General features: G+C 39.8%; 1 protein-coding gene across 1 annotated transcript in view; it reads right to left on the bottom strand.

The window, feature by feature from the left end:
- acer3 (alkaline ceramidase 3) overlaps positions 1-26,905 on the bottom strand; it is a 202,090-nt gene that overhangs the window by 76,596 nt on the left and 98,589 nt on the right. The window contains exons 5-6 of the mRNA XM_072576842.1: positions 21,793-21,874; positions 20,493-20,528 (exon numbers count right to left, since the gene is read on the bottom strand). Coding sequence (XP_072432943.1) covers positions 20,493-20,528; positions 21,793-21,874 — 118 coding nt within the window. The remainder of the gene's footprint in view (positions 1-20,492; positions 20,529-21,792; positions 21,875-26,905) is intronic.

Here is a 26,905-nt window from a genome sequence, read left to right as displayed (position 1 = left end):
ACAGCTGGGATTGAGTGAATCCCTCGAGGAATATAGGGAGCGTAGGAGTACACTTGAGGGAAATCAGACAAATAGGGGACATACGATAGCTTTGGCAGATTGGATTCTCCTTTATCCTAAGAGATTCTGCAAGTATATTAATGGCAAAAACAAGTTAATTAGGAGAAGAATAAAGATGAACGAGGTTGTTTATTTTTGGAACCACAGGAGAAGGGTGAGGTCTTAAATGAATATTTCGCGTCAGTATTTATCATGGACAAAGACATGGCAGCTACAGAATTAGACAAGATAAATTATGATATCTTGAAAAGAATCCACATTATAGAAGAGGAGGTTCTGATGGTCTTAATATACAAAGGTAGATAAATCCACCGGACCTGATCAAGTGTCTCCCAGGACATTATGGGAAGTTTTAAAAAAAATTGAGGGGCCCTGGAGTGTGACTAATTTTGTGCTGTTATTTAAGAAAGGCTTCAAGGAAAAGCCATGGAACTACAGACTAATGAGCATTACAGTGGTGGGTAAGTTGTTGGAGGGAATTCTGAGAGGTAGGATCTACGTACACTGGGAAAGACAAGGACAGATTATCGATAGTCAGCATGGCTTTGTGCATGGGAAATAGTGTCTCACAAATTTGATTGAAATTTTGGAACAGATTACACAGAAGATAGATGAAGGCAGAGCAGTAGATGTTGTCTGCAAGGTCTTTAACAAGGTTCCAGATGGTAGACTTATTAGCAGGGTTAGATCACATTGATGTTGTGAGGCATGACCTGCCCCTCACAAAGCATGCTGACTATTTCTAACCAAGTTATGCTTTTCCAAATATAAAGTTAAAAATCACACAACACCAGGTTATAGTCCAACAGGTTTATTTGGGAGCACCACTTCCAATACTTCCAAATAAACCTGTTGGACTATAATCTGGTATTGTGAGATTTTTAACTTTCTCCACCCCAGTCTAACACCGGCACGTCCAAGTCATGGCTTTTCCAAATAATCATAAATCCTGTCCCTTAGAATCCTCTCCAATAATTTGCCCATCACCGATTGGTGGTCTGACTGGTCTGTAATTCATTGGGTTATCTCTATTCCCTTTCTTGAAAAAGGGAATAACATTTGTCACCCTCCAACAATCTAGCACTACTCCAGTGGACAGTGAAGATGCAAAAGATCATTGTCAAAGCTGCAGCAACGTCATCCCTCACTTCCCGTAGTAACCTTGGATATATCCTGTCTGGCTCAGGTGACTTATCTAACCTTATGTTTTTCAAAATTTCCAGCACATTGTCCTTAACATCAACCTGTTCGAGCTTAACAGCCTGTTTCACATTGTCCTCAGAAACGTCAAGGTCCCTTTCACTAATGAATACTGAAGCAAAACATTCATTAAAGACCTCCCCTACCTCCTCCCACTCAAGGAACAAGTTCCATCCACTATCCCTGATTGGTTCTATCATCACTCTGGCCATTCCCTTGTTCCTCAAGTATAGAACAGCTTGGGGTTTTCCTTAATCCTACCCGCCAAAGATCTTTCATGCCCCCTTCTAGCTCTTCTAAGTCCATTCTTCGGTTTCTTCCTGGCTACCTTATAACCCTCTAGAGCCATCTGATCTTTGCTTCCTCAACCTTAAGTAAGTGTCGTTTTTCCTCTTGACTAAATGTTCCACACCTCTTTTCATCCAAGGTTTCTTCACCCAATATGGCCTCCCGTCTAGTCAATCTATCTACATATCGAGTCAAGAATCCTTTCTGGACACACGTGACAAAATCAGCTCCATCCAAACTATTTGCACTAAGGAGGTTCCAATCAACATTAGGGAAGTTGAAGTCACCCATGACAATGACCCTGTTACTTCTGCACCTTTCGAAAATCTGCCTCCCAACCTGCTCCTCCATGTCTCTGTTGCTATTGGGGAGGTCTATAGAAAACTCCAAAAAACAAGTGATCGCTCCTTTCCTGATTCTGACTTCCACCCATAATGACTCAGTCGACAAATCCACCTCAACGATCTCCCTTTCTGCAGCTGTGATATTATTCCTGATTAGCAATGCCAGTCACCCACCTCTTTTACCTTCCTCTTTATTCCTTGTGAAATAGCTAAACCCCAGAACATCCAACAACTAGTCCTGCCCCTATGATATCCAAGTCTTCATTCAGATTAGCACTTTGGCACATGTACTAATGAAGTCAACAATGGCTTCTCTCCATTACTCTAAGATTGTTAAATGATATGGAACACCTCAACTGGATCACCCCCAATTATCTAAATTGAAGAGAATACAAACCATATTTTTAAACATGCTCAATGTAACCCTTCTTCCTCAATATTTTGGTAGCAAAGATAGATTGCAGCTCCTCCAGGGTGAATACATCCTCCTTGAAGTCCATGCTTAGAACTGAATGCACACATAAATGAAGAGCAACACAGACTTTCATTTTAAAAGTACCTTTTGACCTTAGAGTTTCCCAAGTATTTTATAGCTAATTTAGTATTGCTGGAATTTAGTCACTGTTGTATTAGGGAAAATAGGGTAAGCAGTTTGCACACAAACTCTCATAAAGAGCAATGTAAAACTGATGCTGATGAGAGAGAAATAGTATTCTGTATTGCACTGGAAAGTCAGATTAGATTGTGTGTTCATTTTTAAGTCCCTAGACTGGAGGTTTGAACCCATGATGTTATGACTCAGTGAGGCACAGCTAATACATTGTTTACTTTAGGAAGCAGAGATCAGTTAAACAAATGAAGTTTGTGCTGTTTTCATAATGATTCCTTGCACATAATGTCGTTCCAAATACTGTTAGACAATACATATTTAAAGGTGGGGTGGTGAAATTGTATTTATTGCTGGAGTCTGTTTATTTATAATATAATACTGTGCAAGCAATGTGGTGATTTTACATGACAGAAAAAATTCTTACCTAGAACACTATTAACAAGGTGCTCCAACAACTGCGCATTACCACATTCAAATGACCACTCAGGTACAAGCCTACACAATGAGTTTAAGCAGGCTACTTGACCAGAATATCCAGAAGAGACAGCACTGTTGTACTCATGTAGCGCACACAATGACTTTCAGAAGGAATCCCTGGTTGACAGTCCTCGTCAGGAGCAAAGGCGTGGATAATTCTCCGTAAACTGAAAGATGACGATTACCTTAAATCAGAAGCCAGGGTTTGTATTAGGGGTTTTCCTGTTGTATACACCTCACAAGTAGACAGGCAGGAGGCTGGAAAAGCACAGCAAGCCAGGCAGCATCATGAGGTGGAGAAGTCAATGTTTCTCGGGTGTAACCTTTCTTCAGGACTCACATCAACTTCTCCACCTCCTGACGCTGCCTGGCCTGCTGTATTCTTCCAGTCTTCTGCCTGTCTACTTTGGATTGCTGCATCTGCAGTTTGTTTGTCTGTATAATGTACACCTCACAACTACATTTACTAATATAGCCTTCACACCCTAGAGACATCTATGTTTACAGCTGGTGTTATGCAAATGTTCTTGAAACCTTTTGCATGAGAAATCAATATAGAAGTGGTTTGGCGTGCATGTGACACAGAGCATGCTGCATATCCATAGATTTACACACACTGATACTGTAAACAAGGGCATGAGACTGATAAGCATTCTAGCAATTATGTGGCAAGTGTCAGGAATACTAAGCTCGACACTATGAATCATGAATGAACTCAGAACTTTGAGCCTCCTTTCAATGTATATCAGCATTTAAATTTCCATGAGTCCAAAAATAAAATGTTCATTCTGTAATACTTACACTGAAACAAAACTCATTAAAGCAACTGGTGTTCTATGCTATTAAAAGTTTTACTTAAATAATCTAGCAGCAGGTGAGGTGTAGGATAATTCATTGTTGAGCAGACAGAGCCGTACATGTGTCAGAATAGTACAGCCTTGATGGCTGTATCCATTCTTGAGTTCTCTCTAGGCTTGATTATTTTTATGGTCGTGACCAGGCTCCCATCTTTCCTTATACAACCTGTAGCCTAACTGAATGGATGCATATATTCATGACAATGGGAAGCATAGGGAGTCAGCAATTCAGTTCGGGTCAAACAATTACACAATCTCCAGAACAATCCATTTAGCCTCAGACAATGGCACGGAGATGGATTGAATTGGAAGTTACAGATCAGAGGTTGCACTGGGGACCAAACACTAAGATTTCAAGTTGGAGTAAATTCGTGCTCACCCTAATGTGTCGCGCACAGAGTTAATCTTCAAGCAGATGTTTGCAAAGCAGGATGAACATAGCACCATACTATTTGCATATTCATTTTCACAGCTGTAAAGGTTTTGACACATCCTTGGGATAACATTAAGTTTTGGAAACAGTAGAGAACAATTCCAAGCCATGTGTGATCTGCAAACAAAATATGTCAGCCCTTTGCTAAGCTCCCAGTGGAACCAATTTGCAAACTTGGCACCTCAAGAAAGTTTAAAAGCAACTCTTCCTCAGAAAGCAGCAAATGTTTCATGCACTTTCATTGGAGCATTACTTTAGGGATACTACTTTTTAAATGGCTCACATACCCATCCTTTCACTTAAAAAAAATCAACTGCTTGTTGATATGAACATCTTTTTGAGGGGCTGTTGATTCCTGATCTGAGTATTAACATGTTGTGGGTATAGTGGATATCATCGCCTTCGTAAGCCTACAAATAAAAGAAATAGCATTGAGACAGACCACTTTGGCATTGCATTATTGTTCTTGCATCTGGATACAGTTCCATCTGCAGATGAGAAACTGCACTTTAGCCTACATATTTCTGTTGCATGCTGAATTATTCCAGTTCCTGCTGCTTGTAGAGGGATCAAAGGAAGTCGACAAGTTTCTGCAGGTGGAAGAGGAAAGAGATAGAAAAACAAAGGACCATGAACTCCCATATACTAAGGGGATTTCAGTGATCTCTGAAAGCATTGCATGAAATTATGAATGATCCCACTTAGAATTGGGGAACAAAAAAACTAAAGCAGAAAAAGAAGAGAAAATGTTTAATCAACCAAGAGCTTTCAGTCATATTTGTTTATTACTAATAAACAATATCTGTGAGCCTTAGTTCCCCTCTACATATAAGGCTAAACACAAAGCTAATCCTCCAAAATATTTAACACGCACTGCACAAAGAACCTAACGATATTTAATACTGAAGTTCAAGAATAAAGGTTCCATTTGATATACAAAGTGAGTATGCAATTGAACTGGGTTAAATTGCAGATTAACTACATTATAGAATACTGGCTCAAAACAATACTGGAAATATCATAGATATTTGTGATACTATGATAGGAAGCAGATACATTTAAATCTCTCGCTGTCTAAAACCTTACAGCTGTGCTAGGTTACTGAACCAATAAAGGAGTTACAGGTCCCCATGGTGGAGTGGTGTCAATGTGATTCTAAAGCTTGGTGATTAAGCAGTAAAAAAAAAACAACCAAACACATTAACTGCATTAATTATTGTTTAATCAAATAAAATAAAATTCTGCAAAAGAAATGCCACTCAGCCATCCGTGTTAACACTGAGACAGCTATCAAAGTGATGCTAATTCCCTGCTTTTTTCCCCATAGCTCTAAAAGTAGCTTTTTAAAATATATTTTGCTTGACTGGTTATTATTGAATCTGCTTTCACTACCCTATTGGGAAGTGTACTCTACATCATGCAATGCCAAAACCTCCATTCTTTCTAGAAGCTAGATCAGGTGGAGTGGTCAACATCTAAAATAAGACAACAGTAGATCTGAAACAAAGAAACAGAAATTGCTTTAGAAATCCAGCTGAAACGTGTTGAAGAAGGGTAACAAGACTCAAAACATTAACTCTGTTTCCTCTCCTCAGATGTTGCCAGACCTGCTACATTTTTCCATCAATTGCTGACTGTGTTTGTAACTAAAGTTTTCTTGGACTCCTGACTGAACAAAGTTAGAATACTTGGTTGAATGGCTTACAGACTATAATCAGTTATTTTAATTAAAACTGTACCTTTCAAGTTCCAAGATGTCAGACCTACCAATTTCTTCAAAGTGCATGGTATTTAAAAGGTGTGCGTGTGATCAAATAGTACACTTCATGCTAGAGGACAAAGCCTCCCTTTAATTAGTAGTTTTTAACAAGCTATAAATGACATATTTATTATGCTCTGAGTGACACAATAAACTGAACAGCAGAAATTTTACACTTTATATTGTGAACATTCAAATAAAGAATAAGGGAGGGGACTGCAAAAGCATGATTTTCAAGAAGAGGCCTAAAAGTACAAAGCAAACAAATTCACCAAATGAGGGAAACAAACTATGCAATTAAAAAGAAAATGCATTCACACCGTTTCATGTTGTTGATGCAATGAGAAGAGAAACATACTGCACATACAGTCTGATACTAAGTGAATATTGAAAACTGAAAATGCTGGAAATCTTCAGCAGGTCTAATGGCCTATCTGAAATGGTCAGCTGTTTTTCTCTCCGATTTTTAACATCTGCAGCATTACTTTCTGTGGACTGGTCACACAGGTCATAACTTCACAGTGTAAGCTAGTATCCATACTCCAATATAGCATTGCGGGTACCCTGTAGTATTGTTAGAATAACACCGTGAAAAGCAACGCATTATATTGGTGTCCTGTGAGTATGGTCTGGTGGTTATGAAGGAAAATTTAACCGCACATTCCAAATGAGAAGTTTCCTCAATGCAACAGTCAACACTGCCTTTCAACAGGCTGCATAAAAAAAACACAAACTGGTCATTCATCTCACTGCTGTTTCTTGGGATCTCGCTGGTGCAGAGTGGCTTATATAGTATGTGGAAACGTTTCACTACAGAACACTTACCTTGATTTCAAATATTTTCAACTAGGCGTTTAAAATTCTTAAAAACCATTCAGCTTCTCCCAACACCACCTCCCTGCACCTCCCCCATGCTTTCCTCCACCAAACCCCCATGTCCCAGCAATCTATTTATTCATTCCACTAACTTGACAGATGCTCCAGTTTGCAAACAGAATTTATGAATTCAACAAAGTAATCACTGTTCAGACTTCAGTTACTGAATTTCCAATGTGGTCTATTGCACGTATGATGGTTGCTTGATCCGCTGGCTTTCCCAGATCAAGCCCTAGTCACTGAGAATCACAAAACATTCATTATTTTTAGCAGTTCTGAAGGTGTCATACTGGACTCATAATATTAACTCTAATTTCTCTTTCAGCACACCCGAGTTTCCTCAGCACTCTATTTTAGATTTCCAGCGTTTGCAGTATTTTGCTTTTATTCAATTATTTTAGTGACTTAAGAAAAACCTGGTTTTTCAAAATGGAGAATAATACTCTGCCTCCAACTGAAGACCACGCTCTCAAACAACCAACTTCCAGTCATTTAACATTAATTATTTTTGTAATTAAACACGTCACTGTCCTGACAATATCCCAGCTCTGTCATTGAAAGTCTGAACATATAACTGGGTGCGTTATCATCTTGAAAATATCCCAACTCTGGCATGAAATGTATGAGCATGTGTATCTTAAAGGCCTGTGCATCACAACTAATTATTTGCCTAGCCAAATTACTCCAGTTAAAAAACAATGGTAACACCTACCCAACAATTTGGAGGAGTGCCTGGGTCACAGAGTCATGCAGTTGTACAGCACGGAAACAGACCCTCTGGTCCGACTCGTCCATACCGATCAGATATCCCAAATTAATCTAGTCCCATTGGTCAGATATCCTTTGAACTCCTTCCTGTTCAGTTATCCATCCAGACGTCAAAATATACCTTGTAACTGTACCAGCCTCCACCATTTCCATACAAGTGTAACCCTCTGTGTGAAAACATTGCCCATTAGGTCACTTTTGGATCTTTCCCCTCTCACCTTAAACCTGTGCCCTCTAATTTGGACTCCCCTATCATAGGGAAAATACCTTGGTAATTCATTCTAACCCTGTCCCTCATAATTTTATAAACCTCTATAAAAGGTCACCCCCTCAGCCTCAGACATTCCAGGGAAAATAGCCCCAGCTTATTCAGCCTCTCCCTAGAGCTCAAACCTCCAATCCTGGCAACATCCTTGTTAATAGTTTGTGCATTCCTTCAAGTTTAACAACATCTTTCCTGTAGCAGGGAGACCAGAATTGAATACAATATTCCAAAAGTGGCTGAACCAATGTCCTGTACAGATGTTACAGGACGTCACAACTTCTATACTCAATGCACTGTCCAATAAAGGAGTGTACCAAATGCCTTTTTCACTACCCTATCGACCTGTGGCTCCACCTTCAAGAAATTATAAATCTGTACCCTAAGGTCTCTTTGTTCAACAACACTACCCAGGACCCTATCATTAAGTGTATACGTCCTGCCCTGATGCAACTTACCAAAATGCAACACCTCATTTATCTAAGTTAAATTCCATCTACCATTCCTCAGCCCATCTGATCAAGGTCCCATTATGCTCTGATGTAACCTTCTTCACTGTCCACTACACTCCCAATTTTGGTGGCATTTTCAAACTTGCTAACCATTCCTCCTATATTCACATCCAAATCATTTTTATAAATGACAAGGTATTCCCCATCAACTTAATTGAATAGATTCCTACACGATGCTCCTCCCAATCATCAACGAAGTGTTGGAAAGTAGCATTAATTGTGTCATTGGTGAGTAAGCATTGTTCAATAACCTTTTTACAGATATTCAGTTTGTGTTCCACAGCAGCCAGGTGGCTGCAGACTTCATCCTACCCTTAATCCAATCACAGATGGAAGAGCCAAGTGCCAAAGGAATGACATAAGCCCTAGACTTCCATAAACCATTTAACCAAATCTGATAAAGGAGCCTGAGCAAACAGGGGGTAATAAGTCTCTCACATCACTCTGAAGACAGGGGCTGTCAGAGGACTGTAACATTACTCTTCAGGGGCTGAGGCTAGGTACATGAAAGCAAGAAGTTCTTCTGTTGATCATCTATGATGCTTTTTTCAGAATGTGTGCGACTGAAATAACTGTCAAAAATAAAGGAACTTATTTTATTGAGCACCTTGCCACATATCAATACCCATTCCTTTCATCAAGGGACTGCTACTGCCACCTTACACAAACAAGAATGCAACAGAACAATTAACACAAGACTATTTCAACAATGTCTCTACCACTATGAAGGCCAAAAGCAAGAATATCAATGATATGACTAGATGACGAGGGGTGAAACAGCTGTCCTCTTTTCAATCTCTCCAGTTGGCCGCAACAAAGGCTTACTCTGTTTCAAGTACAAGGCTTTGACTATCTCCAGTTAGTGTAGTTGATTCCTACTGCAGCTGTAAGGAGCCAAATACAAGGTTTTCCAGAATTAAAGAAACAGCAAGTTTATTACCAGCTCATTCCAAGAAAAATATTAACGATCAAATGTTGGGCATCTGTAATGTCACGTTGTCTTTACACACATATACAAAATTGATAAGAGGCCGGTACAAAAAGGAAAATAACGAATATTGTTTCTTCGGGGTCCTTGAGGCATGAGGTTTTTACTTGAGGTCACAGTTAAGTGGTTGGTGTCTTCAACCAACAGCAGCAGCAAATGGCACAGTTTTCCTTTGAGTTCTCAAAGTTCTGATGTGTCTTTTTTAATAATTTTTTTTCCTTCAAGAGACAAAGAAGGTTCCCCAGCCTTTTGTTGTGCATCCTTAGTTTTTTTTTCTCTCTCTGCCAAAAGCAATTTCTTCAAAAAGAAGCTTATGAATTTCAGTGTTTGAATTCATTGTCTCCAACAAAAATAGAAATTGCTGGAAAAGCTCAGCAGATCAGGCAGCATTTGTGAAGAGAAATCGGAGTTAACATTTCGGGTCTGGTGATCCTTCCTCAGAACTCAGAGCTTGATAATTATAAAAACTGTTTTCAGTTTCAACAAGCGAATACTGTATTCTGAAGGTGTAAAATAAAAATAGGAGAGGGCAGTCTTTTCATGTTTCCCCTGGGAGGGCTTAGAATCACAGAATATAGTAGAAACCCTTTAGCCCATGGTGGCTGCATCAACAACAAACTCTAAATCTACACAAATGCCACATTCCAAAGCTTGACCCATAGTCTTGAATGTTATGCCAGGGTTACTATACTTGTGAGTACTACTGTCAACCTGGGGCCAGTTGATGAATCACTGAACAGGAAAGCACAACAGAACTGGATTAACTCACTTTGAATGCATTATTAGTTTCATGAATGTTATCAGTTTCTTTGACTCTGCCTGGGAACCTTGTTTATTAAACTTGGTTTGAACAATATTGACTAGAGTCAGAATATTTTTTTCAAGCTAAATGAATTTAATGTTGAACATCATACAGAACCTTTTATAATGCAGAAATCAAAGTCTTGCTATTAACAATTAACTATAACTAACTGCTACAAGATTCACTTTTCAGTAGAATAGGCACCACTAAACTCCAGCCACAAGCCCTGTGTAACTGAACCTTAAAAACCCAAAACTTATTTCTTGTTTGCTGTTTTTTTTTGTAGGCTTGTAGACAGTTCGTAGTAAAGCTGCTTCACACTGCAGGATCATTCACAATATCAGAACAGCAACGCAGGACATAAGTTACATGGAATTCTTTTATTCCAGATGTTTTTCCATGTATGTTTCTGATAGTTCCTATAGGTGAGTTCTCAGTCCCTACATTCTTAAGGTAAATACTGAAGATGAATTTTGAAAGAATGCTGGGGAAGGGGAAAACTCAAGTCAGTGATGCAATTCTGTGCTTAAACAGGATGGTTTTGGTCTTTGAATGAGGCAAAGTTACACTCAAATAAATGTTAACTGCCAAATAAATAGCCTTTCAAATAATAAGCAGAAAGATAACTTGGTTACAGCTACAAAAAGACATTCATAACAAAATAAATCAACAGTTTAACAGCTCTTACGCTTAGTTAAATTATAATACATAATCATCTCATCTATTATGGAACTATTTCAGTAGTCAACATTCTGCAGAAGATTCAGACAGAAGATTTGAAAGATAGCATTTTATTTGAATGTTTCAGATAAAAGACTTGACTTGCAAAGGCCAAGCTGATAAATTGTTTGGAAACAATTTCTAGAGTCGAACTGTTTTTGAACTGAAAAACCTTTAGAAAATGCATATTTGAACAAACTGAAGAGCAGATTTTGTTTCAAGCTGGATTCCTCAGAGTTACCTATTTGGCAAATCATTCAAACAACTGTCACAGCAAGACATCAAATTAAACTGGGACGTTACTTGTTGTCAGTGAAGGTAATTTTGTAAACATCCATTTTCCCTTATATTCCTCAACAGAAGTCAAAACCAAGTAGCATTTTTTTTTAGACAAAATGCAACTACTTGTCATGATATGCAAATTGTTGGGAACATTGGTTCTAATGAAAAGGCCTCAGATCTGAAACTTGAACTTCATTTCTCTCTGCAGATGCTGCAGAGTATCTGCAGCATTTTCTTTTCTTAATTATGGAAAGATGGATTCATGCCACTATGGAAGGTAGTAATGCATTCAAGCCAAAAGGAAATGCTTTAAAATCCCTCTACTACTTACATTAGATTATTAGATTCCTTACAGTGTGGAAACAGGCCCTTCGGCCCAACAAGTCCACACCGCCCCGCCGAAGCGTAACCCACCCATACCCCTACATCTACATCTACCCCTTACCTAACACTATGGGCAATTTTTAGTATGGCCAATTCACCTGACCTGCACATCTTTGGACTGTGGGAGGAAACCGGAGCACCCGGAGGAAACCCACGCAGACACGGGGAGAATGTGCAAACTCCACACAGTCAGTCGCCTGAGGCGGGAATTGAACCCGGATCTCTGGCGCTGTGAGGCAGCAGTGCTAACCACTGTGCCACCGTGCCGCCCACAACTATCCCTCAACATTTCCTGTCTCAGAGATGAGGTGCAATATATACAGTTGAGTGAGAGAATTTGTTCCCAGGTAGTCTCACAATTTCATCCCATGCATCATCTGGAACTTTCACTGCCTTCAGGGATGTTCAGTTGTGATTTCAAATGTACAGTTCCACTTGCAAATCCTCAGCACTGAAGTATTCTATGTCTATATTCCACAAGACTTGGCCCATACACAGGCTTATCCTGAAACACTTTACCCAATACTTCAAGTACCTAAACTGCAGGAACAGAACAGTTTAAAGAGGTCGCTCACCACAACCTTATCAAAGGTGATGTTTCGCCCGCATGATGAACAAACAAAAATACCTTTCATGACAAACTCATAGTCATAGAGATGTACAGCACAGAAACAGACCCTTCTGTCCAACTCGTCCATGCCGACCAGATATCCCAACCCAATCTAGTCCCACCTGCCAGCACCCAAGAGACAACTGAGAGAACAGATTTCATCTTATCCGAAAGATGATTTGACAGTGCAAAAAACCAACAGTACTTTACTGAAGTATCAGTCTCAATTCAAAAAAGATTCTAATCAGAGATGTTATTACACACCTCTGGAGCAGATGGGACTTGACTCTCAGTCTCCTGGCTCAGAGGTTTGGACACTACACTTGTGCCACTACAGCCAGCCCAGATTAATTGCTTACTTCTGGAATGGTACTTGCCCCTTCATGTTTGGCTTCATGTCAGATGCGAGAGTGTAACCACTAAGCCAAGGCTGTCAGGAACATCTGTAGACAATGCATCTTCAGTATGAATTTGAATCTTTATTTAGCAGAAAAAGCAAACATCTTCTGTCAATCAGGATTTGGACAAACAACATAACATTCATAAATCCTCAAAAAGGTAGGATATTTACACTCACTGTGAGCTACTGCTGGTTTACCCTGTGGAAAATAAAGCCTGTTGCTTTTGGCCACTTTTATTAGAAAAGGTTAAAAGGGGACATTGGTACAATAGCAGTGTAGCCGTCATTACACAAACACAGGATTATAAAGAATGGTCAGAGAAAATGGTCACTTTGTTTAAGCAGTCCAGGCTAGCCTTTATTTCCCACTCAAGTTCCTTCTTTTCTTCCTCATTTAATCCCAGCATAATCTGCTGTACTATTTTCCCATATGGGCTTACTTTCCTTGCACTTAATGCATCAATACTATCCATCTGAATCACTCCTTTTATAGCAAGATCTACAGTCTCACACCTCAAGTTGAGGGGTTTTGGCTGAATTCTGCATTTGTTTCTTGATGACTATCCTTCATTGATGGTCTTTAGTTCTCCACATGCTGTGCACATACTCTTATCAAGTCGTCCATAATTTCCTTTTCTTTCAACAGACCAGACTCAGCTTATTCACCAGGCATGTAATCAGATCAGCCAAGATCTTATTGAATAGCAGAACATGTCTGCCGGAGTCCAACGCTCATAATTTATGTGATCATGGGTATCTTTTCTTTATATATATAACCTTACAGTACTGAAATTATCCTTATTTCTTTTTTGCATTTTCTCCAGTATGTCTATTTACTTTTGTTTTAAATGGTAACTAGAGTTGTTTATAGTGCTCTTGGTTTCATCTAGTCAAGGTTTAATATAAATCGAATACAAGTTCTATGCCTTTCAATTTTGTTCCCTTAGCAAAAAACTCTAATGTTTGGCATGTTCACAAAAACAGTATTTATTCATTCATTTCTTCATTTGCTTCTCAAATCTCTCACGAAATACTTTGCTTGTGTTTGGGTGTCACAAAGTTAGACTTCTCTAGGCTCTTTCCGTATTTATTTAGGTGCACTGGACAATATAAAGCAAGTATACAGTCAAAACAATAACAACATATTGCAGAGTTACAGGGATAGGGTAGGGGATTGGGTCTGGACTCGATGAGCCAAATGGCCTGATTCCATACTGTAGGGATTTTATGATTGTATAAGTGGCCAAAATACAAAAGTTAAGACATGCCTTTATTCATCGAACACCATCTCCATGAAAAATTAGCAAACATTTACTAGTGTACATAGAACATAGAAGAATACAGCGCAGTACAGGCCCTTCGGCCCTCGATGTTGCGCCGATCAAAGCCCACCTAACCTACACTAACCCACGATCCTCCATATACCTATCCAATGCCCGCTTAAATACCCATAAAGAGGGAGAGTCCACTACTGCTACTGGCAGGGCATTCCATGAACTTACGACTCGCTGAGTGAAGAACCTACCCCTAACATCCGTCCTATATCTACCCCCCCTTAATTTAAAGCTATGCCCCCTTGTAATAGCTGACTCCATACGTGGAAAAAGGTTCTCACTGTCAACCCTATCTAGCCCCCTAATCATCTTGTACACCTCTATCAAATCACCCCTAAACCTTCTTTTCTCCAAAGAAAACAACCCCAAGTGCCTCAGCCTTTCCTCATAGGATCTTCCTACCATACCAGGCAACATCCTGGTAAACTTCCTCTGCACCCATTCCAGTGCCTCCACATCCTTCCTATAGTATGGCGACCAAAACTGCACACAATATTCCAGATGCGGCCGCACCAGAGTCTTATACAACTGCAGCATGACCTCAGGACTCCGGAACTCAATTCCTCTACCAATAAAAGCCAGTACGCCATATGCCTTCTTCACTGCACTATTTACCTGGGTGGCAACTTTCAGAGATCTGTGTACATGGACACCAAGATCCCTCTGCTCTTCCACACTACCAAGTAGTCTACCATTAGCCCAGTAATCCATCTTTTTATTACTCTTACCAAAGTGAATCACTTCACACTTAGCTACATTGAACTCCATTTGCCACCTTTCTGCCCAGCTCTGCAGCTTCTCTATATCCCGCTGTAACCTGCCATATCCTTCCTCACTGTCTACAACTCCTCCGACTTTCGTATCACCCGCAAACTTGCTCACCCAACCTTCTAACCCTTCCTCCAGGTCATTTATAAAAATGACAAACAGCAATGGTCCCAAAACAGATCCTTGCGGAACACCGCTAGTGACGGCACTCCAAGATGAACCTTTGCCATCAACTACTACCCTCTGTCTTCTTCCAAAGAGCCAATTCCTAATCCAAACCTCCAACTCACCCTCAATGCCATATCTCTGTATTTTCTGCAGTAGCCTACCATGGGGGACCTTATCAAACGCCTTACTAAAATCCATATATACCACATCTACCGCTTTCCCCTCATCTACCTCCTTCGTCACCTTCTCAAAGAATTCAATAAGGTTTGTGAGGCACGACCTGCCCTTCACAAAACCATGCTGACTATCCTTGATCACATCATTCTTATCCAGATGTGCATAAATCCTATCCCTTACAATTCTCTCTAAGACTTTGCCCACAACAGAAGTGAGAACTCAAGTGTACTGGGAACTTAACCACATTAGGACTTCAATTAACGCTTTTGCTACATCTCTGCAAAGTAAGGAGCCTCAATAAAAGGGACAAAGTTCAAAAATTGGTTGCATATAACATTATCAAGTTTGAAAGCAGTAGGAGTGAAGACAAGGTAATCTGGTTAGGTACTATTGCATTGGGTTAAAAAGTCCGAAAATTGTACAATGACAGGAAGATGGTGTGAGGTGAGGAACTTTGGAGAAAAAAATATGTAGAATGATTCTCAATCATGAGAGCTAGAGAAAGGATGAATCTGTAAAACATTGCACTTGGGACCACAGAGGAACAAAATAGTAGCGGTGAAGAAAAACAAAAGTGTCTCTGCTAGAGACAGCACATACAAAATGGACTGAATGGTCACTGGTTGTGTTGTGTCATCCTAGAAAGGGAAATAGGAGAGTAATGGCAAGGCTAATTGTTTTATTCTTTCATGAGTTCTGATCACCATTAACCATGGCCAACATTTTCTGGATATGCCTCATTGCCCTCGAGCTGAATGCCTTGCGCAGCCATTTTGGAGGAGAGTTAACAGTCAACCACATTACTGTGGGTTTGGAGTCAGATGTCAATCAAATGAATAAGACTACAGATGCCCTTCCTAAAGGATATTAAGGCAAGTGCGTTATCCTTGGAAAAATCCTGTGGCTTTGCTATTTTTGGTACGAAGTGCCATTTCTTCTGAAAGTAACAAGTATGTTCAAATTAAAGTTTGCACATTTTGCACTTCAGTTGATGACAGTGGCTACACTGGCTCGTGACCTGATGCAACATGGAAAAGCCAGAAGACTCCAGCTGGCACAGTCCCGTGGACAGTACAGTGGCTCAGTGTCTCACAGCACCAGGGACCCAGGGTTTGATTCAGCTTCCAACTATTGTCTGTGTGGAGTTTGCACAATGCCCCATGTCTGTGTTGGTTTCCTCCCACAATGCAAAGATGTGCAGGCTAGCTGGATTAGCCATGGGAAATGCAAGATTTTGGGGATTGGGGGGGGGGGGGGGGGGGGGGGGGGGGGGTAGGGAGAGGAGGAAGGAGGCAAGTCTGGATTGGATGCTCTTTGGAGAGTCAGCATAGACTCAATGGGGCAAGTGGCCTGCTTCCACACGGTATGGTTTCCATGATTCAATGAAAAGAATTTGGGGGCGCCACACTGTATGGTTTCCATGATTCAATGAAAAGAATTTGGGGGCGAAAGTACATAATATTGCATCAGCATAGTAGAAAGTACTGCACAAACTAACAGTGTAAAGGTGGCCTGATTTACCCAATTAGAAAAACAAACTACCAGAAATATGTTGCTATCTTAATAGATGAAAGTTATTATCTGGTTCCGTTGTTGGAAAGTCCAAGAACAAGGTCAGCTGCAGGTGAGTTTACCAAGAACAGACTGCCCAGCTGATCACTTTCATTTCTCGTTGAGATCAGTTTTAAACATTTTTGTTCTTTTGAAAGGATGAGCAGTTATACTTTCGTATTGCTATCTGTGTATGTTGAACAATTATTGCATCTTCAGTAAGCAAGTTTTGTTTTGATGATAAATTAATGATTAGATTCCAGAATGAACCTGGTTGCTGAATTGCGTTGTTCAAAACCTGACATAGTTAAGGTACACTTGACTAGTCATTTTGGTATAACTGAGGGGAAAAAAAGTTTTTAGTTTATGTTTTGACCTGTAGAAAAGTTTGACTAGAGTGACAGCATACCACTCCAACTTCAACCATTACCACGCCCAATTTGTCCAAATGAGGAATGTATTATAGGCCTGTGGCCACCATGGGCTCTTGTCATCCATTTCACGTACAGATAGCAGGCAGAGACAGTTTTCATCTTGCTAGCTAAGACTAGATTGAAATCCAGGTGAAAGTTGACTGAACTGCATTACTTCCCCTTAGGTACTAATTTAGTTTTATTTTGTAGATTCTTCAGTAAAGAAACCAGACTATACACGGAGTAGAGTAGATTCTAATAACTTTAGAAATAAGAACAGAAGACTGCTCCTCCTTTTAATAAGACCACGGTCCAGATTCAAATCCACTGTCCACCTGATCCCAATCTTAAATATACTCAACAAATAAACAACCACAGGTCATGGGGAAAGAAATTTGCAAAAAATCTCAACACAGAGTAAAGAAATGTCTCATCTCCGTTCTAAACATTCTATCAACTGTTTCTTTATTCTGAATCGATGATGTACTGCTCTAAACTGTCCATTAGGGAAACAGCCTTGCAGCAGCTACCCTGTCATGTCCTCTAAGGATTTTATATGTTTCAATGATTTAGTGGAACCTTTCCAAGTGTCAACTACATAACTCGTACTCCACCCAGACTTGCGTTTCCTTTCAACCAGTTGAAAAAAAGTATTGCATATCATTTAGAATAATTACCTAATTCCCACACTCATCTACTTGCCTGCAGCAACGGTAACGTTAATTTTGTATCACACCCAACCTGCGGTTTTGTGGCTGGCAAAGTAGGGAGTATAATATCACGAGAAGCAAAGTTAATTGCCGAATGGTGAAATGACGTAGCTTTCAGATTCACTAAACTATGTATTTAAAAGTGCACTCCATATATCCCAGTAAAAAAAAAGTCAGCCACATGGACATGACAAAACTCAAGTTAGGTTATTTTATGTAATCTGCAGAAATTTTCTGATGTAATTGGCCTCCCTACTCAATGCTGCATTTTGAGACATGCCACAGCAAGTCATTTCTTAATGATTTAACAACATGCCTCCCCCTCCTCCATTTTAGAGCTTGTACTTTCAAATAGACCTGTTGGACCACAACCTAGTGTTGTATGATTTTTAAAATTATTACAGTTATGTTAAGGTCGTCAAGTCACCATAGTCTTACTAGTCCTGCTCTCTAATTAAAGAAAGGTGACTGGTGGTCATTTAACCCAAGAGCCACCACATCTCAGGCAATGGGGGTCATACAGCACAGATATAGACTTTTCAGTCCAACCAGTCCATACTGACCATAATCCCAAACTAAACTAGTCTCATCTGCCTGCACTTAGTCCATATCCCTCCAAACATATATTATTCATGCACTTATCTAAATGTCTTTTAAATATTCACCTGATGGAGTGGCAGTGCTCAGAAAACTTGTAATTTCAAATAAACCTGTTGGACTATAACCTGGCATCACGTGACTTCTGATCTTGACCACTTCCTCTGGCAGTTCATTCCACTCACAAATCACTGTGTAAAACAATTGCCTCTCATATCTATTTTTAAAAAATCTTTCTCTCACCTTAAAAGTACAGCCCCTAGGCTTGAAACCGTTCATGCTAGGGAAAAAGACACCTGCCATTCACCTTAACCAAATCCCTCATTTTTATAATCCTCTGTAAGGTTGCCTTTCAACCTTCTATGCTCCAGTGAAAAACGTCCCAGCCTAATAACTCAAACCCTCCATTCCCAGCAACACATTGCTAAGTCTCTTCTAAACCCTCTCCAGCTTAATAATATCGTTCCTATAACAGGCAGACCAGAACTGGACACAGTACACCAGAAGAGGCTTCACCAATGGCAAAGGAGAATCCTTCATGGTAACGTCAGTCAGTGTGGGGATTGAACCCACGCTGTTGGCATCACATGGCTTCATAAACCAACCTACGTCAATGTAGCAGGCTAAAACACATACATACAAACTGCAAGAGGTACAGCTTTTGTGTCTCAACTCAACAGTGCCATTTAATAAGATTATGGTTGACCCGACTGTAACCTCAAATTCATGTTCCTCCCTACCCAATAACCTTTAATTTCCTTGTTTAACAGGAGTCTAGCCATCTCTGCTTTTGAGTTACAAAGATTCACAATCTCCTCAAGAAAAATTGTTCACCTTATCTCGGTTTTAAATGGCTAACCCCTTATTTTAAACACTGACCCCTAGTTTTGGATTTTTCCATGTGAGGAGACAACCTCTCCACAGCTACCCAGCCAAGACCTTTCAGGAGTGTTGAGAGTTTCAATTAAGGCACTTGCTACTCTACTAATTCCAGCAAATAGAAGATCCTGTCCATCTTTTCCTCACAATACAAGCCATCCATTCCAAGTATTAGATTGGTAAATCATCACTGAATTGCTTCTAATGAATTTGCATTTCTTAAGTATGGAAACCAACACTAGTGTGATGTGGTCTTATTAGTGCCCTGTACAAGTAAAGCAAAGCCTTCCGTACTCTTGTATTTAAACTCCCTCACAATAACTTGTAACATTCTATTAGATTTCCTTATTATTCCCTTTGCCTATAGAGTAGCCTTTTTGAGATTTATGTACTGATTTACACACCTCTGACAGATCCCTCTGCTTCAGAGCTCTGTAAAGTCTGGCCTTTTTAGATAATACACTTCATTTTTATTCTTCTTGTCTAAAACATACAATTTCACATATTCCCATTATACTTCATTTACCTGACTTATCATAGAATCATAAAGATGCACAGCATGGAAACAGATCCTTCGGTCCAACCTGTCCATGCTGACCAGATATCCCAACCCAATCTAATCCCACCTGCCAGCACCTGGCCCATATCCTTCCAAACCCTTCCTATTCATATACCCATCCAGATGCCTTTTAAATGTTGCAATTTTACTAGCCTCCACCACTTCCTCTGGCAGCTCATTCCATAGAAGTACTACCCTCTAGGTCTCTTTTATATTTTTCCCCTCTCACCCTAAACCTATCACTCGATTAACCAAGCCACAGTCTCTGTAATCTCCTTATGGTCCCTTTGCAAACTTTCCTACCTCACCGTATGTTATCAGCAAATTTGGCAACTACACATTCCAAGCATTCATCGGAGACATTTGTGTCAATTGCAAATGGTTGAAATCCCAGTTATGATCCCTGCAGCGCACAACTTGTTTCAGTTTGCCACACAGGGAAAGACTCCCCATACATATTCATCTCCTGTTAGCCAACTATTTTCTATCCATGTTAAAATGTTATTCCAATTACATGAGCATTTACAAATTAGATGGGCCAAAAGCACTCCATTATCTTTACTATCTTTAGAATTTTGGACAAAAGGACCACCTTGTTATTTACTGTGAATTTAATAACTATTGAATTCAAAGTAATCACTCTACCATTCTTCACATTCCAATTGAGAGGACTTCTTCCAAACGTAATCTTTAGTAGTACTAACCTGGTGAAACACTGGCTCCTTCCACTGGAGATATACCTGTTCAAAACAAGAACAACATAACTGGAACACAGAACAAACAAAAAAGCCTTTAAAAATAACCAATGGATCACTAAATATTCCCAATTGCTCTTCGGTCAAGGAACACCCAAGTATCAACACCCAAGTCAAAAAGAGTAGTTATTAAGGCAGATTAAGTTGAAAAATGCAAGGCTTTCTCCAAGCCCCACACAGAATTCCAGTAGTTTCAATATATACAAGTGCAATACTTTGCTACTTTAATTTTGACTTTCACACACATTATACTGGTTACAAAACGTGAATCAAGTTGCTAATCATGGCATTAGGGCAAGACCTTGAAGTCCCTGCATAACCGTGAATATAGGGGCAATCCCCCTCATATCACCAAGCTTCCAATCACCACTCTGGACAGAAGGTACATTCAGTAGGAAATTGCTTGGGTTGCCACTATCTTGAAATGCTCAAACAGCAGTAAAAGGTGGACTCCTGCAATATATTTGGAAGGAAAACTCACAATGAAGAGCCACACTCCAAGAATAATCCCTAAAGATCAGGTAGATCCATGGGTAGTACTTTTGGCTGGGGAGTCAGAAACTTGTTATCTAAAAGGCCTATTCCAGAGACTTCAACGCAAAATGTAGGTTGACACTTCGCAATGCTACACCGTTGCAGGTGCCATTTTTTCGATGGGATATTAAACCAAGGCCCATTAGCCTTCTCAGGCAAATGTAAGAGATCCTTCAGCACTACTTATGAAGGCAGGGGAGTTTTCTCAATGTCCTGGCTAAAACCAGTAAAATAGCTTTGCTAGTCACTTATCCGACTGAAATTTGTAGGAACTTGCACTGTGCAAATATCTGCCACATTTCCTATATTATAGTGAATACATTTAAAATCCTTATTGGCTATGAAGCACTTCAGGATGTCCCGAGGTTGTGAAAGACACTAAAGACATGCAAGTCTGTCTTTGTTTCAATGATCGAAGTCACCCTTTCATTAACTTTTTAAAAAAAGAAAGCAAGTACAGTACAGCTGCTGGCTTCTCTCAGTGTCAACACATTTGCTCATGATGTTACCTAGCATGATTCAATATCCCACTATAAATATTATGTTGGAATTAAAGATTGGGCAAAAGTATTTCATTGATGCAATGTCACCAATGATACAAAGACAATGGTCCCAAACAAAAACTCATCTTTATTTTGAAACAGTTATCATGCAATATGAAAGTGAATATCCTGCACGGTTAGTAATTTTAAAAGAAGTAGGAATATAAACTTACTATGGTCACTAGCCCACTGAATAGTACCAGTATAAAAGCTAGAAGGTAGTTGCGCGTGTTCTTGTGTTTGAAGCATTCGTACCTGAACGAAATAACAGAATATTAGACTCAAGAGACCTAAAAGGACACAAACCTATTTTTGATAAAAGTGTTATACACACATTTGGGAAATCACGGACTCCAATTTTCAAAGATATACTATTCAAGATCAACTTCAATTTACCATCTTCTCTGTATGTGTCTAGGACCAAAAATTACTCAAAACCTTTTGGCTTTCACTACTTCTCTCTTCAAGACTCTGGCCAGTGAAATGCAACTAACAAGTTCTTAACCATGAGGGAGCAGCTGCTAGATATCTGACCCAAGCAAGTCTTATTGTATGTATTTAAATAAAAGTGCTGTGAGGTTACATGGTGGGGAACATTTATTGAGCTGGATTTTTTCCTTATCTAAAGCTACACTGGATCCAGGTAACAGGAAACAGAATACAGCTTGATCTTTTTCTCTTTCAACCCATAGCTTTGCACAAAGGAATATAGTGCATAGGGTGTAGGTTTGCTCGCTAAGCTGTGGGTTTGATATCCAGACGTTTCATTACCTGGCTAGGTAACATCATCAGTGGCGACCTCCAAGTGAAGCGAAGCTGTTGTCTCCTGCTTTCTATTTATATCTTTCTCCTGGATGGGGTTTCTGGGGTTTGTGGTGATGTCATTTCCTGTTCGTTTTCTGAGGGGTTGATATATGGTGTCCAGATCTATGTGTTTGTTTATGGCGTTGTGGTTGGAGTGCCAGGCCTCTAGGAATTCTCTGGCATGTCTTTGTTCAGAGAAGACATGCCAGAGAATTCCTAGAGGCCTGGCACCCAACCACAACACCATAAACAAACACATAGATCTAGATACCATCTATCAACCCCTCAGAAAACGAACAGGAAATGACATCACCACAAACCCCAGGAACCTCATCCAGGAGAAAGATATAAATAGAAAGCAGGAGACAACAGCTTCACTTCACTTGGAGGTCGCCACTGATGATGTTACCTAGCCAGGTAATGAAACGTCTGGATATCAAACCTACAGCTCAGCGAGCAAACCTACACCCTAAACCTCAACCTGAGCTATAAACCTTGCAAAAAGGAATATAGTGCATGCACATTCTTAAAAAAGTTGGCCTTCTTTGTCTGATCATCTGATGCTCAACCTTCTGAGTAAACTGAGGTAGCCTAAGTGCTCTGATACCACTGTAGAAAATGCAACTTCATTATGTGTCAGTTTGACATCGAGCATAATGTTACACAAGGATTCCTACCGACTCTCTATGGTTCACATTGGGCCACATTACGACGACTGCAAATTATTGAACTTAAATGAAAACATGCCTTACATCTCATCATTTTCAGATGTTCCAGCAAAAGAAAACTTTTAATTATAGCAAATAACATTGTATAAATAGCAAAAGGTCAGAAACATTTTCAAACTGAAATGGCGAGCACTTTTACCTTGAAAGGAGGTCAGCATTTGCAAGTTTTATTAAATTACTGAATAAAGAAGCAACAACTAAGAATAGTCTGATTTTTTAAAAATTAACTATCTAAAAGCAGTGAAACAGAAATACATTTCTTTTCAATATTTAATCTGGAAATTTGGTCTTTTAGTAAAGATTTCTGTGGAGAGAAGCTCTCCAAGATTCAAACAATTCTTGAACAGCCTTGTGGCATGGTGGTAGTGTCCTCTGTCTCTGGACCAGAATGCCCAGGTGCAAGTCCCACCTGCTTCAGAGGTGTGCAATAAAATTTCTGAATTTGTTGGTTAGAAAATAACTAGAAATCCAATTTCATTTTAAGACCATAAATGTAGGAGCAGAATTAAATTGGTCAGTGCATCATGTCTGTTCTGCCTTTCAATGAGATCATGAATGATTTGACAATCCTTAACTCCACTTTCCTGCCTTATCCCCACAACACTCAAGTACCTCACTGATTTAAAAATCTGTCCATCTCAGTCTGGAATATTCTGAACGACTTAGCCTCTACAGATTTCTGCAACAATTCCATAAATTCATTCCCTCAGAGGGAGAAAGTTCTTCATTTTAATGTCTTGAATTACATGGGCCCAAATGGCTAAAAGGCTTTATGTTGTTGGATTAGATTTATTTTTATTCTGGGATACAAGTGCTCTCTGATTTTTTTCAGGATTTGTAGTTAGCCTGATTTGGAGATGCCAGTGTTGGACTGGGGTGTACAAAGTTAAAAATCACACAACACCAGGTTATAGTCCAACAGGTTTAATTGGAAACACACTAGCTTTCGGTGCCCCGCTCCTTCATCAGACTATAACCTGGTGTTGTGTGATTTTTAACAAAGTTTAATTAGTTTGCCTGAGCTCTTCTTAAAACAGAGACCCAGAGAGCAACTACCTGCATTTACTTTACTGATGGTCTGTAACCCGATAGGGCATTCATTAACCCACATTTATGCTATGGGTCAGATTGCAAGGCTGTCTCCAGGCAACCCTTCCTGAAGAAAGTTACAAATCACACAACACCAGGTTATAGTCCAACAGGTTTATTTGGAAACACTAACTTTCGGAGCCCTGCTCCTTCATCAACCACCTGATGAAGGAGCAGTGCTCCAAAAGCTAGAGCTTCCAAATAAACCCATTGGACTATAACCTGGTGTTGTGAGATTTTTAACTTTGTACTCCCCAGCCCAACGCCAGCATCTCTAAATCATGACTTCCTGAAGAAGGGTTACACCCGAAACTCCGACTTCGCCACCTCCTATTGCTGCCTGGCCTGCTGTGTTCTTCCAGCGTGTCTATTTTCGATTCCAGCATCTGTAGGTTTTTTGTCTCCAGACATGCTCCTACATCTTTGGCTACATTATTGAAATAGGTTGAATCTAGATTCCTATTCAATGGTTTATTTACAAAAAAAGAAAACAGAATGAAAAGACCAAGCAAATGAATTTCACAATTCTTCCCAGTGGCATAAAATACTTCTGATATCGTATGCTAGGTCTAGAAATGCAGCATTAAAATACTTTGTGTTCAATCAGAAGATTTCTGAATTGGGTAGAGTTACACAGACTATGGAGTTTGAATTCTCAGCTGTATTGAGTTAGCTGATCTAAGCCAAATTTGGAAAATCAAATGCTATAATTGGGGTTAACATTTCAAATCCAGTATGAATCTTCTTCAGTAGACTTCATGAGAGCGTTCTAAGATGTCATTTTGAACTTGAAATGTTAACTGTTTCTTTCTCCACAGATGCTGCCAGACCTGCTGAGTTTTTCCAGCATTCTGTTTATTTCACATTTCCAGCATCCGCAGTATTTCATTTTTACTCTCGTACTACTCCCAAAAAAAGGAAAAGAAGTTACTTGTTTCTACCCCAGCAGTTCACCATGTGGAACCAAACAGGAATAGGTAGTGGGCCAGGTAACCTCTGAAGTCTGCTCCACATGTGTGCTAGGCACAATAAGGATTGCTTTTGGACTCCTCACAACTGACCAGGATGATAATCTAGCTGATATAGCTCACACAGCATGGTGCTAAATAGCACAGAATGATAGAAATGTTTCAGTACAGAAAGCGTCTATTCTGCCCTTTGTGTTTTCTCCAGCTAAATAAACTAGTTGTTCATTCTAGCTTCATTTTACCAGCACCAGGTCTGTAAAGTTGTAGGTTACAAGACTTCAGTTGTAGATCCAGGTTCCTTTTAAATGAGTTCAGGATTTCGACCTAAACTGCCAAATACAGTACGTTACAGCATAGGAACAGGCCCCCCAAGCCTGTGCCGGTTCCTAATCCTTATTTCAATCCGCTACTTATTGCCCATGCGTAGATTTTATCCCTCTGTTGAGCTCCCATTCTTGTTTCTATCAAGATGCGCCATAATGCTGTTAACGTGCCTGCTCCACCACCTCCACGGGCAGTGCTCTCTGGGCATCTACCACCCTCTGCAAAACATTTTCCCCATACTTCTCCCCTAAACTTTCCCCCATTCCATCAAACATGTGCTCTCTTTTAATTGACCTTTCCACCCTGAAAAAAGCCTCTGATTATAGGCCCTATTTATGCCTCTCACACTTTTGTAGACCTCTAACAGGTTGCCCCTCAGCCTTCATCTTTCCATTCAATCAGAGTTTATCTAACCAGGCAACAATCAAGTAAACCCTCTCTGCACCCTCTCTAAAGCATCCACATCCTTCCAGTAGTGTGGCTACCCAAACTGCGCGCAATATTCCAAATGTGGCCTAACTAAAGTTTTATACAGCTTGCCAACTTTTATATTCGATGGCCCGGTCAATGAAGGCAAGTGTGCTATTTACCTTCTTGACTACCTTATCCACCTGTGTTGCCACTTTCAGAGATCTGTTGACCCGTACGCTCAGATCCTTCTGTACGTCAATGCTCTTATTGGGCACTGAATTCTAGACACCCATCACCCAGTGGGTGAATAGGATTTCTCTTAAATCCCCTCTCGTGCTTCAACCAGTTTCCTTTAATCCTTCTTTTTATAACTGACCTCGCTGCTCGGGGAAGCAAGTCTTTCCTGTCCGCTCTATCCAAGCCCCTCATTGTTTTCTACATCTAATGCCAGACCAGATTCAATGGGTTGAATGGCTTACTTCTGCTCCTAAGTTATAGGCCTCACCACAATTAAGCAATTAACTAAAATGCAGCAGAATGCTGGAAAGTAATGGGCATTTTAAAATTATTATTTACTATTCATGGATCAATGAGCATGTAGCAGCTTATTGTATTTGGTTTCCATGGTCAATTACTTATCAAATATGGCGTCATAGATCACTGTCTGTTTAGTAACTGCAGTATTCTAAATCAAGAACACCTCACATTGGCTGCTACCAGATATGTAGTCAATTCTCAGTTACGTTAATATATAGAGACTCCCTTACTAACATTTTCACTGTAAACACACATTCAAAATAGACTTTGCATTATTGCTAAACACACCAGAGTTTGGACTTCTAAGAATTCTCAGATCTACAACAATGACCTTCATTTATATTGCAATTTTAAAAGAATAAAGCATCCCAATATGCTTCACAAAAGCACTTAAAAACAAAATCTGACACCAAGCTACTTAAAGG

The sequence above is a fragment of the Chiloscyllium punctatum genome, chromosome 9 (assembly GCF_047496795.1).
Source record: "Chiloscyllium punctatum isolate Juve2018m chromosome 9, sChiPun1.3, whole genome shotgun sequence".
In the NCBI taxonomy this organism is placed as follows: Eukaryota; Metazoa; Chordata; class Chondrichthyes; order Orectolobiformes; family Hemiscylliidae; genus Chiloscyllium; species Chiloscyllium punctatum.
The sequence above is the reverse complement of the archived record's forward strand: the minus strand, read 5'-3'. Positions and strand labels throughout refer to the sequence as shown.